The sequence below is a fragment of the Pelophylax lessonae genome (genome assembly GCF_965119305.1).
Source record: "Pelophylax lessonae genome assembly, chromosome: 2".
In the NCBI taxonomy this organism is placed as follows: Eukaryota; Metazoa; Chordata; class Amphibia; order Anura; family Ranidae; genus Pelophylax; species Pelophylax lessonae.
Genome location: NC_138769.1, coordinates 736,761,955 through 736,776,230, shown reverse-complemented (window position 1 = coordinate 736,776,230; position 14,276 = coordinate 736,761,955). Strand labels below are relative to the sequence as shown.

The following is a 14,276-nucleotide window of genomic DNA, read 5'->3' as shown; positions in this document are numbered from 1 at the left end:
CATCCAAGGGGCGTATTCCCTAAGCAATGAATGTGACGTTCATCCAAGGAGAGTATTCCCTAAGCAATGAATGTGACGTTCATCCAAGGGGAGTATTCCCTAAGCAATGAATGTGACGTTCATCCAAGGAGAGTATTCCCTAAGCAATGAATGTGACGTTCATCCAAGGGGCGTATTCCCTAAGCAATGAATGTAACGTTCATCCAAGGGGAGTATTCCCTAAGCAATGAATGTGACGTTCATCCAAGGGGCGTATTCCCTAAGCAATGAATGTGACGTTCATCCAAGGGGCGTATTTCCTAAGCAATGAATGTGACGTTCATCCAAGGGGCGTATTCCCTGAGCAATGAATGTGACGTTCATCCAAGGGGCGTATTCCCTAAGCAATGAATGTGATGTTCATCCAAGGGGCGTATTCCCTAATCAATGAATGTGACGATCATCCAAGGGGAGTATTCCCTAAGCAATGAATGTGACGTTCATCCAAGGGGCGTATTCCCTAAGCAATGAATGTGACGTTCATCCAAGGGGCGTATTCCCTGAGCAATGAATGTGACGTTCATCCAAGGGGCGTATTCCCTAAGCAATGAATGTGACGTTCATCCAAGGGGCATTTTGCCTAAGCAATGAATGTGACGTTCAACCAAGGGGCGTATTCCCTAAGCAATGAATGCGACGTTCATCCAAGGGGCGTATTCCCTAAGCAATGAATGTGACGTTCATCCAATGGGGCGTATTCCCTAAGCAATGAATGTGACGTTCATCCAAGGGGCGTATTCCCTAAGCAATGAATGTGACGTTCATCCAAGGGGAGTATTCCCTAAGCAATGAATGTGACGATCATCCAATGGGGCGTATTCCCTAAGCAATGAATGTGATGTTCATCCAATGGGGGCGTATTCCCTAAGCAATGAATGTGACGTTCATCCAAGGGGCGTATTTCCTAAGCAATGAATGTGACGTTCATCCAAGGGGCATATTCCCTAAGCAATGAATGTGACGTTCATCCAAGGGGCGTATTTTCTAAGCAATGAATGTGACGTTCATCCAAGGGACGTATTCCCTAAGAAATGAATGTGACATTCATCCATGGGGAGTATTCCCTAAGCAATGAATGTGAGGTTCATCCAAGGGGCGTATTCCCTAAGCAATGAATGTGACGTTCATCCAAGGGGCGTATTTTCTAAGCAATGAATGTGACGTTCATCCAAGGGGCGTATTTTCTAAGCAATGAATGTGACGTTCATCCAAGGGGAGTATTCCCTAAGCAATGAATGTGACGATCATCCAATGGGGCGTATTCCCTAAGCAATGAATGTGACGTTCATCCAAGGGGAGTATTCCCTAAGCAATGAATGTGACGTTCATCCAAGGGGCGTATTCCCTAAGCAATGAATGTGACATTCATCCAAGGGGCGTATTCCCTAAGCAATGAATGTGACGTTCATCCAATGGGGCCTATTCCCTAAGCAATGAATGTGTCGTTCATCCAAGGGGCGTATTCCCTAAGCAATGAATGTGACGTTCATCCAAGGAGAGTATTCCCTAAGCAATGAATGTGACGTTCATCCAAGGGGAGTATTCCCTAAGCAATGAATGTGACGTTCATCCAAGGGGCATATTCCCTAAGCAATGAATGTGACGTTCATCCAAGGGGCGTATTCCATAAGCAATGAATGTGACGTTCATCCAAGGGATGTATTCCCTAAGCAATGTATGTGACGTTCATCCAAGGGGCGTATTCCATAAGCAATGAATGTGAGGTTCATCCAAGGGGCGTATTCCCTAAGCAATGAATGTGACGTTCATCCAAGGGGCGTATTCCATAAGCAATGAATGTGACGTTCATCCAACATCCACTTCAGGTATAGTATAGTTTGGGGAGGTGGATACAGAGTTGAAGCTCAGTCTCCATATGATGTGATACAATGTTGCCTCCTTACATTCTCTGATATTAATGTCCTCTCCTCCCATTCTTTCCATGTTACTCCAGCAGTGACGTTGTGGCCCCCAGCTCCACCTTTTGCAAGGTCTACACGCTGACTCCGTTCCTGGCCAACAACCGGGAGAAGCGAGGACTGGCCCTGGACGGCAAACTCAAGCATGAAGACACCAACCTTGCATCCAGCACGCTGTAAGGCCTGCCCACCATGACACCCCCTGATGATACCATACCCCCATGTCTGCTCCATCTACCAGAAGCTGTAATGGTTTTAGGTCCCTTTTATTGAACTTTCTTTTTAAACTTTACACATTTGGACCAGTTATGAATGCTGGACATACTACAAACACCTAAATCTTCATTGAGGAACACAGGGCGTGTAGTACATCCTCTCCTTCCTTGCATTTGCCAGCAGTTCCCGACTGTCAAAATGACAGCCAGGAGTTACCGAAGTAACACAGAACATTTTATTAACTAAAACTTGTTCCTATATAACTCTCCATTAACCCTTAGTTAAAAAGGGAAAAGAGGAAGAAGGAGATAACTAGGGCTGATTAGGGTACACTTAGGTGTCTATTTATAAAACATTTGTTGGACGAATGTCACGCACCTTTGTGAGTTTTGGCTGCAATTTCTGTACTTGATTAATTCCTATGATCGTCAGCTCCATCTACTGGCCGAAATGCGGTATATTTTCTCATTGAGGCAGTTCGGAGCGCAATACCACGTTTTGAACACTAGATGGAGCTGACGGTCAAAGGAGAAGATCCTATTACAGAAATTACGGATAAGATTTATGCAGCTTGCTAGAATGTGTCTGACATTTGTTGAATGAATGTTGTATACATAGACCCCCTTAGTGTACCCTCGCCAGCCCCTAATTAACTCCTTCTTCCTCTTTTCCCCTTAATTATTTATTTATTTATTTTTTAACTTCGATTTTTCTCACCATGAATATTTAACCTTTTATTGTATTTATTTCCCCTTTGTTCATGAATTTGCTACATATGCAAACAGTGAGGAAGTATAGAAGCATGCTCCTCCTGAAAATACCAGGCCTCTGGCTTTCATTGGCTTCAATACTTTCTATGTTACTGACCCAAGGCAAGTCAACTGATTAGGAATTCTGATCTCCTACATGTTCCTCCTGGGTCAGAATATGAAAGTATTGAAGCCAGGCAGCTAGCATGTTCATACAAAGGTCAACAGTCCCCTCATAGTGTCATTTTAATAGCTTTTAATAATGTTTCTGGTTAAAGTGTACCTGTCATCCTTTTATGCCGCACAGTATCTCACAAAAGTAAGTACACCCCTCACATTTTTGTAAATATTTTATTTTCTCTTTTCGTGTGACAACACTGAAGAAATGACACTTTGCTACAATGTAAAGTAGTGAGTGTACAGCTTGTATAACAGTGTAAATTTGCTGTCCCCTCAAAATAACTCAACACACAGCCATTAATGTCTAAACCGCTGGCAACAAAAGTGAGTACACCCCTGAGTGACAATGTCCAAATTGGGCCCAATTATCCATTTTCCCTCCCCGGTGTCATGTGACTCGTTAGTGTTACAAGGTCTCAGGTGTGAATGGGGAGCAGGTGTGTTAAATTTGGTGTTATCGCTCTCACTCTCTCATACTGGTCACTGGAGGTTCAACATGGCACCTCATGGCAAAGAACTCTCTGAGAATTGTTGCTCTATATAAAGATGTCCTAAGAAGATTGCCAAGACCCTGAAACTGAGCTGCAGCATGGTGGCAAAGACCATACAGCGGTTTACCGGGACAGGTTCCACTCAGATCAGGTCTCGCCATGGTGGACCAAAGAAGTTGAGTGCACGTGCTCAGCCTCATATGGAGAAGAGGTTGTCTTTGGGAAATAGATGTATGAGTGCTGTCAGCATTGCTGCAGAGGTTGAAGGGGTGGGGGGTCAGCCTGTCAGTGCTCAGACCATACGCCGCACACTGCATCAAATTGGTCTGCAAGGCTGTCATCCCAGAACGAAGCCCAAAAACAGTCTGCTGAAGACAAGCAGACTAAGGACATGGATTACTGGAACCATCTCCTGTGGTCTGATGAGACCAAGATAAACTTATTTGGTTCAGATGGTGTCAGGTGTGTGTGGGGGCAACCAGGTGAGGAGTACAAAGACAAGTGTGTCTTGCCTACAGTCAAGCATTGTGGTGGGAGTGTCATGGTCTGGGGCTGCATGAGTGCTGCCGGCACTGGGGGGCTACAGTTCATTGAGGGGACCATGAATGCCAACATGTAGTGTGACATACTGAAGCAGAGCATGATCCCCTCCCTTCAGAGACTGGGCCGCAGGGCAGTATTCCAACATGATAACCCCAAACACCTCCAAGATGACCACTGCCTTGCTAAAAAATCTGAGGGTAAAGTTGATGGACTGGCCAAGCATGTCTCCAGACCTAAACCCTATTGAGAATCTGTGAGGCATCCTCAAACGGAAGGTGGAGGAGCGCAAGGTCTCTAACCACTTAAGCCCCGAAAGATTTTACCCCCATTCCGACCAGGGGTTTTTTTGCGATTCGGCACTGCGTGATTTTAACGGACAATTGCGCGGTCGTGCGACGCTGTACCTAAACGAATTTGATGTCCTTTTTTTCCCACAAACAGAGCTTTCTTTTGGTGGTATTTGATCACCTGTGCGATTTTTACTTTTTGCGCTATAAACAAAAAAAGAGCGTAAATTTTGCAAAAATAACAATATTTTTCACATTTTTTTTATATGAAATTCCTCCCCCCCCCCAAAAAAAAAGTAAAAATCTAATTTTTTTAACATTTTAGGCCAATTTGTTTTATGCTACATATGTTTGGTTGGTTTGATTGGTTTGCGCAAAAGTTATTGCGTTTACTAACTAAGGGAAAGATTTTTGTCATTTTTGGTGTTTTTTTTTTAACGCGTAATGGCGGCGATCTGCGATTTTTTTTGCGGTACTGCGACATTGTGGCGGACAAATCGGACCCTTGACTGACATTTTTGACACTTTTGGGGTTACCAGTGACATTACTACAGTAATCAGTGCTATATATATGCACTGTTACTGCAAAATGACACTGGCGGGGAAGGGGTTAACTTTATTGGGGAAGGAGGGGTTAAGTGTGTCCCTAGGGGCGTGCTTCTAACTGTGATTGGACATGGCTACTGGTGTAGGAACAGTGATCAATGGTCCTACATAGTAGAACCGTATGATCACTATTCCTACACAGGGGAGAATGACAGGCGGCTTGTTTACATCAGCCGCCTGCCTTTCTCCCTCTCCACTGACGATCGCCGAGTGACCGGCGGACATCGGGTCCGCCGCTCACACGCACGGACTTCCTAGGGAACGAGCCGGGGCAGGCCTGCTATTGGCTCACAAGGAAGTGATAGGCAAGTGACGGAACCAATACGACACTTTGCCTGGCCGGGGCTGACCGCCGCAGTATATGTACTTGCGGCGGTCGGCAACCGCTTAACATCCACCAGCTCCGTGATGATGTCGTCATGGAGGAGTTAAAGAGGACTCCAGTGACAACCTGTGAAGCTCTGGTGAACTCCATGCCCAAGAGGGTTAAGGCAGTGCTGGAAAATAATGGTGGCCGCACAAAATATTGACACTTTGGGCCCAATTTGGACATTGTCACTTGTGTGTTGAGTTATTTTGAGGGGACAGCAAATTTACACTGTTATACAAGCTGTACACTCACTACTTTACATTGTAGCAAAGTGTCATTTATTCAGTGTTGTCACATGAAAAGATACAATAAAATATTTACAAAATGTGAGGGGTGTACTCACTTTTGTGAGATACTGTATATTCCTAGTAACACTGCCTGGAGTGTTCTTAAGGGATTTATTCCTTCTTACATGCAGACTGAGAGATGGTGCCAACAAGGAGATCCTCGGAATCATTGTCTCCTATAAAGTCAAAGTGAAGCTGGTCGTCTCTCGAGGAGGGTGAGTTCTCAATGTTTTTTGCATTGTATACTGCACATGGGTGGGTGGTATTCTCATTGTGCATGCCAAATCAAAGTAATAGTCGTCTCCCTTCTATTGATGACATTCACCTTCTCTACAACTCCCCTTGGCCCGGATTGCTTGCCTAAGCCAAATACAAAACCCAGGAGGACATTGTTCTTTTTTTTACCCTCTTCCGTCCTGTGAGAGATGCGGGAACTGAGTCCATTTTCAGAAGGTTTTTCAGTTGAAGGTCCACCACAGCTGAGACTTGTAGCTCCAGATTTGAAGGGCTACCTCAAGTCCTCTCGAAACTTTACAAAACCCCCTTCTCTCGGCTCCTTTTCTCAGATGGATAACGGATGCTGGAAACACGCAAATCACAGACACATAAAAGATGATGAATCAGAGCAGAACAAGCCGTGCACGACATTCGCCTGTCCACGCCGCTCTATCCTTGGTGCTTTTTATAGAAACACTTGATAGGTTCATCCAAACCACCCTGGGTCATTGAACGCCAACATAACAGCCTTTAATGGATGGCAGACAAGCAAGTCCAAATTCCCTTTTTTTCTGTTTTGAACTATTAGATATGAGGACACGCAGGATATTTTTAGATGTCTTATTTATTTGAAATACTGCCTGTGAGGGTTCTCATTTATCCAGGTCATGGTGTATCTGGTTGTGGTTGGTCACATTCAACTGGACTTGTTCTATACCGTTGAAGACATTTCTTGGATTATCCAAGATGCTTCTTCAGTTCTAATGAGTATCAGAAAAATACTTCAGCATTTATTTATACCACACAGCACCTACATCTATGGATGGGGCCAACTGATGGTACCCAAGCTGGGGAAAAGGCACACCAAGGCCAAGTAGAGTGGCACAGTTATTATTTGGCTAAATTGAAGTAACAAATAACAGGTGGAGAACAGCGACAAGGTCTTTGCTTAAAGTGGAGTTCCACCCTAAATTTTATACTTACCTCCATCTTCTCGCTCCGGGTCGCCTGAAAAAGAAATGGATAATCGCATTTTTTATTTTTTTTTACTTACCTCGTAGCGAAGAAAATATACTTACCTTACTTCCTTCTTCCTCCTTCCTCGGCCGCGGCCCGTCGTCACTTCCTGGCTCTGCAATGATTCCTGGGAGCTGAACGTCATCGCTCCCAGGAATCATTGCGCCTGCACTGGCCCCAACGTCAGTTCCGGGGCGCGCGCGTCATCCCCTTCTAAACAGCTTCTGGGCATGCCCAGAAGCTGTGTAGGGATGATGCGCGCGACCCGGAAGTGACGGCGGGGCCGGCGCAGGGCATCGTGGGACCGAAGAAGGCGGAAGAGGACGCGGAAGAGGACGCGCTGGCTTCAAGCTGCCCACATCTGAGATGGCAGCGCTGGACAAGACGTTTTCAAGGTAAGTATTTGTCCTAACAGGTAAGTGCAACCCGGGACAGATCAGAGGCTAGCCATTGTGGAATGCACTAGCCCTGACTGTCCCGGGGGTATTTAAAAAAAATAATAAAATTCCAGGGTGGAACTCCGCTTTAACCACTTTAATACCGGGCACTTCCTGCCCAGGCAAATTTTCAGCTTTCGGCGCTGTCACACTTTGAATGACAATTACTCAAGTCAGAGAAACACTGTACTAAGCTTTCTTTTGGTGGTGTTTAATCACAACTGGGGTTTTATTTTTTGTTAAATAAACAAAAAAAGACCGTCATTTTTTTAACCACTTAAGCCCCGGAAGATTTTACCCCCTTCCTGACCAGGGGGTATTTTGCGATTCAGCACTGCGTGACTTTAACGGACAATTGCGCGGCCGTGCGACGCTGTACCCAAATTAAATTGATGTTCTTTTTTTCCCCACAAACAGAGCTTTCTTTTGGCGGTATTTGATCACCTGTGCGATTTTTTGATCATGCGCTATAAACAAAAAAAGAGCGACAATTTTGCAAAAATAACAATATTTTTCACATTTTTTTTTTATATGAAACTCCCCCCAAAAAATGTAAAAATCTAAATTTTTTAACATTTTAGGCCAATTTTTTTATGCTACATATGTTTGGTAAAAAAAATCGCAATAAGCGTATTTTGATTGGTTTGCGCAAAAGTTATCGCGTTTACTAACAAAGGGAAAGATTTTTGTCATTTTTGGTGTTTTTTTTTTTTAACGTGTAATGGCGGCGATCTGCGATTTTTTTTTTTTTTTTTGCGGGACTGCAACATTGCGGCGGACAGATCGGACCCTTGACTGATATTTTTGACACTTTTGGGGCTACCAGGGACATTAATGCAGTAATCAGTGCTATACATATGCACTGTTACTGCAAAAATGACACTGGCAGGGAAGGGGTTAACTGTATTGGAGAGGGAGGGGTTAAGTGTGTCCTAGGGGCGTGCTTCTAACTGTGATTGGCTGTGGCTACTAGTGTAAAAACAGAGATCAACGGTCCTACATAGTAGAACCGTCTGATCTCCATTCTTACACAGGGGAGAATGACAGGCGGCTTGTTTACATTAGCCGCCTGCCTTTCTCCCTTCCCGGCGAACGATCGCGAGTGACCGGCGGACATCGGGTCCGCCGGTCACATGCACTGACTTGTTAGGGAACGAGCCGGGGCGGGCGCGCGCCTCAGCGGGCGCGTGCTCGCCCACTATTGGCTCACAAGCCAGTGACAGGCTAGTGACGTACCGGTACGTCACTTTGCCTGGCCGGGGCTGACCGCCGCAGTATATGTACTTGCGGCAGTCGGCAACCTGTTAACCGGACTTGTTCTATACCGTTGACGACATTTCTTGGATTATCCAAGGCGCTTCTTCAGTTCTAATGAGTATCAGAAAAATACTTCAGCATTTATTTATACCACACAGCACCTACATCTATGGATGGGGCCAATTGGTTGGTACCCAAGGTGGAGAAAAGGCACACCAAGACCAAGTAGAGTGGCACAGTTATTGGGTAAGTTATTGGCCTTGGGCACAGTTATTGGGCTAAATGGAAGTGACAAATAATAGGTGGAGACAGTGACAAGGTCTTTGCTTAACCACTTCAATACAGGGCATTTCCTGACCAGGCTAATTTTCAGCTTTCAGTGCTGTCACACTTTGAAAGACAATTACTCAAGTCATGCAACACTGTACCCATATGAAATTTGTATCATTTTTTGAGACAGATAGAGCTTTCTTTTGGTGGTGCTTAATCACCACTGCGGTTTTATTTTTTGCTAAATAAAAAAAGACCGTAATTTAAAAAAAAAAAAAAAGGTTTTCTTAGTTTCTGTTACAAATTTGTGAAAATAAGTAATTTTTCTTCTTCACTGATGGGCACTAATGAGGCTGCACTGATGGGCAATGATAAAGCTGCACTGATGTGCACTGATGAGGCTGCACTGATAGACACTGATGAGGCAGCATTGATGGGCACTGATGAGGCCGCACTGATGGGCACTGATGAGGCTGCACTGATAGACACTGATGAGGCAGCATTGATGGGCACTGATGAGGCCGCACTGATGGGCACTGATGAGGCCGCACTGATGGGCACTGATGAGGCTGCACTAATGGACACTGATGAGGCAGCATTGATGGGCACTGATGAGGCCGCACTGATGGGCACTGATGGTGCGGCACTGATGGGCACTGATGAGGCTGCACTGATGGGGCTGCACTAATGGACACTGATGAGGCTGCACTGATGGACACTGATTAGGTGGCATTGATGGGCACTGATGAGGTGACACTAATGAGGAAGCACTGATGAGGTGGCACTGATAAGCTGCACTGATGAGCACGGATGGGACTGAACTGATGGTCAGGGCACTGATTATAAGTGTAAATGCTGTACTCACTGTGCTCCCACAGATCAACTCTCCTTTCCTCACATGCTGTCTCTGTATGAGGAAAGGAGAGCCAATAAGAGCCGAAAACCAGCAAACCACTGTTTTTACATTGTGACAGCTGAGATTGGACACAGCTGATCACACGGTAAAGGGCCATTGTGATTGGCCCTTTACTTCAAAGCACACAGCCATCACAAAGTGCACCCGATGCGCACCCTAGGGGGTGCACATGTTGGAAGATTCCCAGGGATATCCTCCCAGAACTGGAGAGCCATGCTGTAGCCGTCTATTGGGCAGAAAGCGGTTAACAGTCTCAAGCAAGTAGGTAACACCATCTCACTAACACAGTTGTCACTGAAACTCTCAACAATAATATTGGCACAGGGGAATAGTCCCTCCCATATATAGTGTCACCTTGATGGGGCTTACGTTACCAGAACAGCATTTGGTTGAAGAAGGCAGCTATTTGGTGGGAAAAATGAGCGGACCGATAGCTGATCCTTACCAACTCTAAAGTCCAGAGGCATTGGAGCCAGTAAAAGTATCCCTATTTTGTCCCTCCTCCTCAGGAACCTTTCCCTATTACTAGGCTCTCTGTCCCGAGTCAGCGCGGATCCTATCCCTTGCCTATCTACTTCCCAAATGAGCGCCAACGGCAGTGCTATTTATCCAGTGTTACAGCTTCCAATTGGACCACTGCTACCATGCCAACAGCTATGGAGGCTTCAGAGGAACAAAGTTTCTGTCATCCGCTATTACCTCTGTATGGCAGTCAGCAACACAGAGCCACTTACAGAGGAAAGGGTAAATCGCACCTACCTGCACATCTTCATACAATCACCATGGAATGTGTAGACATTGATTGTCCCAAGAATAGGATGGGAGGTGTGAAAATTGTGGTTACATCACCCCATCCTTGGTGTTGGGAAGGCTTCATAAATGTTATTCCTTTGACTTAGTTGAATGTGTGATATGTTGTGAAAACCCCATTGTAGACATGGTAAAACAGCATTATTTGTACAAACCCAATTCCAAAAAAGTTGGGACACTGTGCAAATTGTGAGTAAAAAAGAAATGGACTAATTTACAAATCTCATAAACTTATATTTTATTCACAATATAATATAGATAACATATGAAATGTTGAAATTTTGAAAGGTCATGCCAAATATTGGCTCATTTTGGATTTCATGAGAGCTACACATTCCAAAAATGTTGGGACGGGTAGCAATAAGAGGCCGGAAAAGTTGAATGTTCATATAAGGAACAGCTGGAGGACCAATTTGCAACTTATAAGGTCAATTGGCAACATGATTGGGTATAAAAAGAGCCTCTCAGGGTGGCAGTGTCTCTCAGAAGTCAGGATGGGCAGAGGATCACCAATTCCCCCAATGCTGCGGCGAAAAATAGTGGAGCAATATCAGAAAGGAGTTTCTCAGAGAAAAATTGCAAAGAGTTTGAAGTTCTCATCATCTACAGTGCATAATATCATCCAAAGATTCAGAGAATTTGGAACAATCTTTGTGTGTAAGGGTCAAGGCTGGAAAACCATACTGGATGGCGGTGATCTTCTGGCCCTTAGACGGCGCTGCATCACATACAGGAATGCTACTGTAATGGAAATCACAACATGGGCTCAGGAATACTTCCAGAAAACATTGTCGGTGAACACAATCCACCGTGCCATTCACCGTTGCCGGCTAAAACTCTATAGGCCAAAAAAGAAGCCAAATCTAAACATGATCCAGAAGCGCAGGCGTTTTCTCTGGGACAAGGCTCATTTATAATGGTCTGTGGCAAAGTGGAAAACTGTTCTGTGGTCAGACGAATCAAAATTTGAAGTTCTTTGTGGAAAACTGGAACGCCATGTCATCCGGACTAAAGAGGACAAGGACAACCCAAGTTGTTATCAGCGCTCAGTTCAGAAGCCTGCATCTCTGATGGTATGGGGTTGCATGAGTGTGTGTGGCATGGGCAGCTTACACATCTGGAAAGGCGCCATCAATGCTGAAAGGTATATCCAAGTTCTGGAACAACATATGCTCCCATCCAGACGTCGTCTCTTTCAGGGAAGACCTTGCATTTTCCAACATGACAATGCCAGACCACATACTGCATCAATTACAACATCATGACTGCGTAGAAGAAGGATCCGGGTACTGAAATGGCCAGCCTGCAGTCCAGACCTTTCACCCATAGAAAACATTTGGCGCATCATAAAGAGGAAGATGCGACAAAGAAGACCTAAGACAGCTGAGCAACTAGAAGCCTGTATTAGACAAGAATGGGACAACATTCCTATTCCTAAACTTCAGCAACTTTTCCTCAGTCCCCAGATGTTTGCAGACTGTTATAAAAAGAAGAGGGGAGGCCACACAGTGGTAAACATGGCCTTGTCCCAATTTTTTTGAGATGTGTTGATGCCATGAAATTTAAAATCAACTTATTTTTCACTTAAAATGATACATTTTCTCAGTTTAAACATTTGATATGTCATCTATGTTGTATTCTGAATAAAATATTGAAATCTGAAACTTTTTTGGAATCGGGTTTGTAGAAGACAGAAGGAGTTGAAGGCCCCCACCCCTCTTGATTGATCGTTGTTCCAGTTTGATGTACTGTAGATGGCCTCTTTCACTCCTCTTTCAAACCAGTTGTCCAGATTGTGCATCTCAATGTCCTCAAAAGAATGTACCCTTTCCTTAGGATTTCAATGTTGGGTGATCTTCCTGGAACTCATTCGAACCGACAAAGTGGCTTGGAGAAGTTATGAAAGATCTTTAACATTACAGAAAAAGTCCAGCTGAATTCTGATTTTATTGAATCTGTAGAAACGTGTAGGAATATTGTACATGCTCAGTTAGCCCATGTGGTTTGGTCCAAAATGAAGAAAATTAATACCCAAATTGGGTTTTTAGAAGTGACCAAACCGCATGGGGCAGGAATTAAAAGTCTACACTGTTGTAGCCAATAGAAATGCGTATAATGGGGCATAGCGATGCACTTCTTAAGGTTTACTCTTCTTTTATTGTAGATATTAAAACGTATTTACGAAAGCAGGTCATTAACAACTATTTCCCATGTCCTGTCCCTGTGACGTCCAGTGGTGTATTTTAGGTTTTGTGCTGCCCTAGGCCTGACTAAACTTCTGCACCCCCTAATTTAAATATGACCCACCCCTTCCTGTAAAGGCCACACCCTTTCCTGTTTATGTCCCACCCTATCATCTTTAAACCAAAGACCATATCCACAGTCTGTCAGTGCCTATCAGCATAGCTTCATCAGTTCCCATAAGATCAGCCTCATCGGTGCAGCCTTATCAGTGCCGCCTCTTTACTGCCCATCAATGCAGCCTAATCAGTGGCCACCAGTGCAGCCCCATCAGTGGTCATCAGTGCAGCCTTATCAGTGCCCATTAGTACAGCCTTATGTCATGGGATTATTAAGATTACTCTTTTAGGATATTTGGACTTGTGTTTGCTGCCACTGATTGTAGTTATAGGATTATTTCACTTATTTGTATAATAAATAGGAAGTCCATAGTCGTTATACAAATAATGAAATATTTTTTTTGCTGCTCCCTTGCAAAGTGCCGCCCTAGGCCTGGGCCTTGTTGGCCTAGGCCAGGATACAGCACTGGTGACGTCCATTCAATTTTCAGTGCGAAAGGAAGGTATGGACTGCAGTAAAACATCAGAAGTTCCTCGCTGTACTAAAAATGTGCCCCATTAAAGAGATTTCCCATCATTTCCAATCCTAATAGGAAGTGGTGGTAAGTCTCCCCATCCAAGGACAAAGGCTGAAATAAAAACTTGATAGAGGTCCCCAACCCTTCTTCAATCAATCCTTCAAAAATGTTTTGACTGACCTTTGGTGTCTCTGCTATATAATGTGAATATTGTTCTATGAGTGCATATTTTGTGCTGTAAAAACTGTATAATGTGCTTCTGTCACTTGCTATTTTAATGTGATTTGTTCCGGGAAGTGGCGTAATGAGCCGTTTATTGAATGCACGCGCTTTCCACTTGACTAATTCTCTAATCTACTTTGAACACTGCCAGCCTTTTGGGAGACCTTGCATCAAGGTAATGCCAACAATTTGCTCGCTCCAAGACCATGCATCAACTGCCCCGTGCATCTGTCTTCTTTTATTCCATCTGTCATCACGGAGCAATGTCATATGTCACCCATTCTGTGCTCACCCCAACGTCTTGAAGGGTTTGCTGCATGCACAAAACTTCCATTCCATCTTCTGATAACCCCATGTCCCTCCATTTCACACATCGCTGTCTTCAACTGTGATTTTACCTTACCGAAAGACAAACAGACACAACTTTTGTGTTTTCCGTTACTGAAAGTTTTACATTAACTGCCTTCGGGTATAATCGAAATGATAACGCTCATCTAAAGTCATTATTTCATTTTGGGTGGAGGGAAATGAGCAGATTATGGGTGGGGAGTAGGAGCTAAGGACAAGAGCGCCACACCAAAATGTTGTAGTCCCAAAGTATTTATTCCAATAAAAAGGTTGAAGTA

At 44.3% G+C, this 14,276-nt stretch overlaps 1 protein-coding gene across 3 annotated transcripts in view; it reads left to right on the top strand.

The window, feature by feature from the left end:
* Positions 1-14,276, top strand: part of LOC309546344 (beta-arrestin-1) — a 302,331-nt gene that overhangs the window by 256,503 nt on the left and 31,552 nt on the right. For 2 of the 3 annotated variants that reach the window (XM_082245971.1, XM_082245972.1), the window contains exons 11-13: positions 1,994-2,134; positions 5,819-5,902; positions 13,802-13,825. In XM_082245971.1, coding sequence (XP_082102097.1) covers positions 1,994-2,134; positions 5,819-5,902; positions 13,802-13,825 — 249 coding nt within the window. The remainder of the gene's footprint in view (positions 1-1,993; positions 2,135-5,818; positions 5,903-13,801; positions 13,826-14,276) is intronic. The other variant, XM_082245973.1, reaches the window with a different exon arrangement.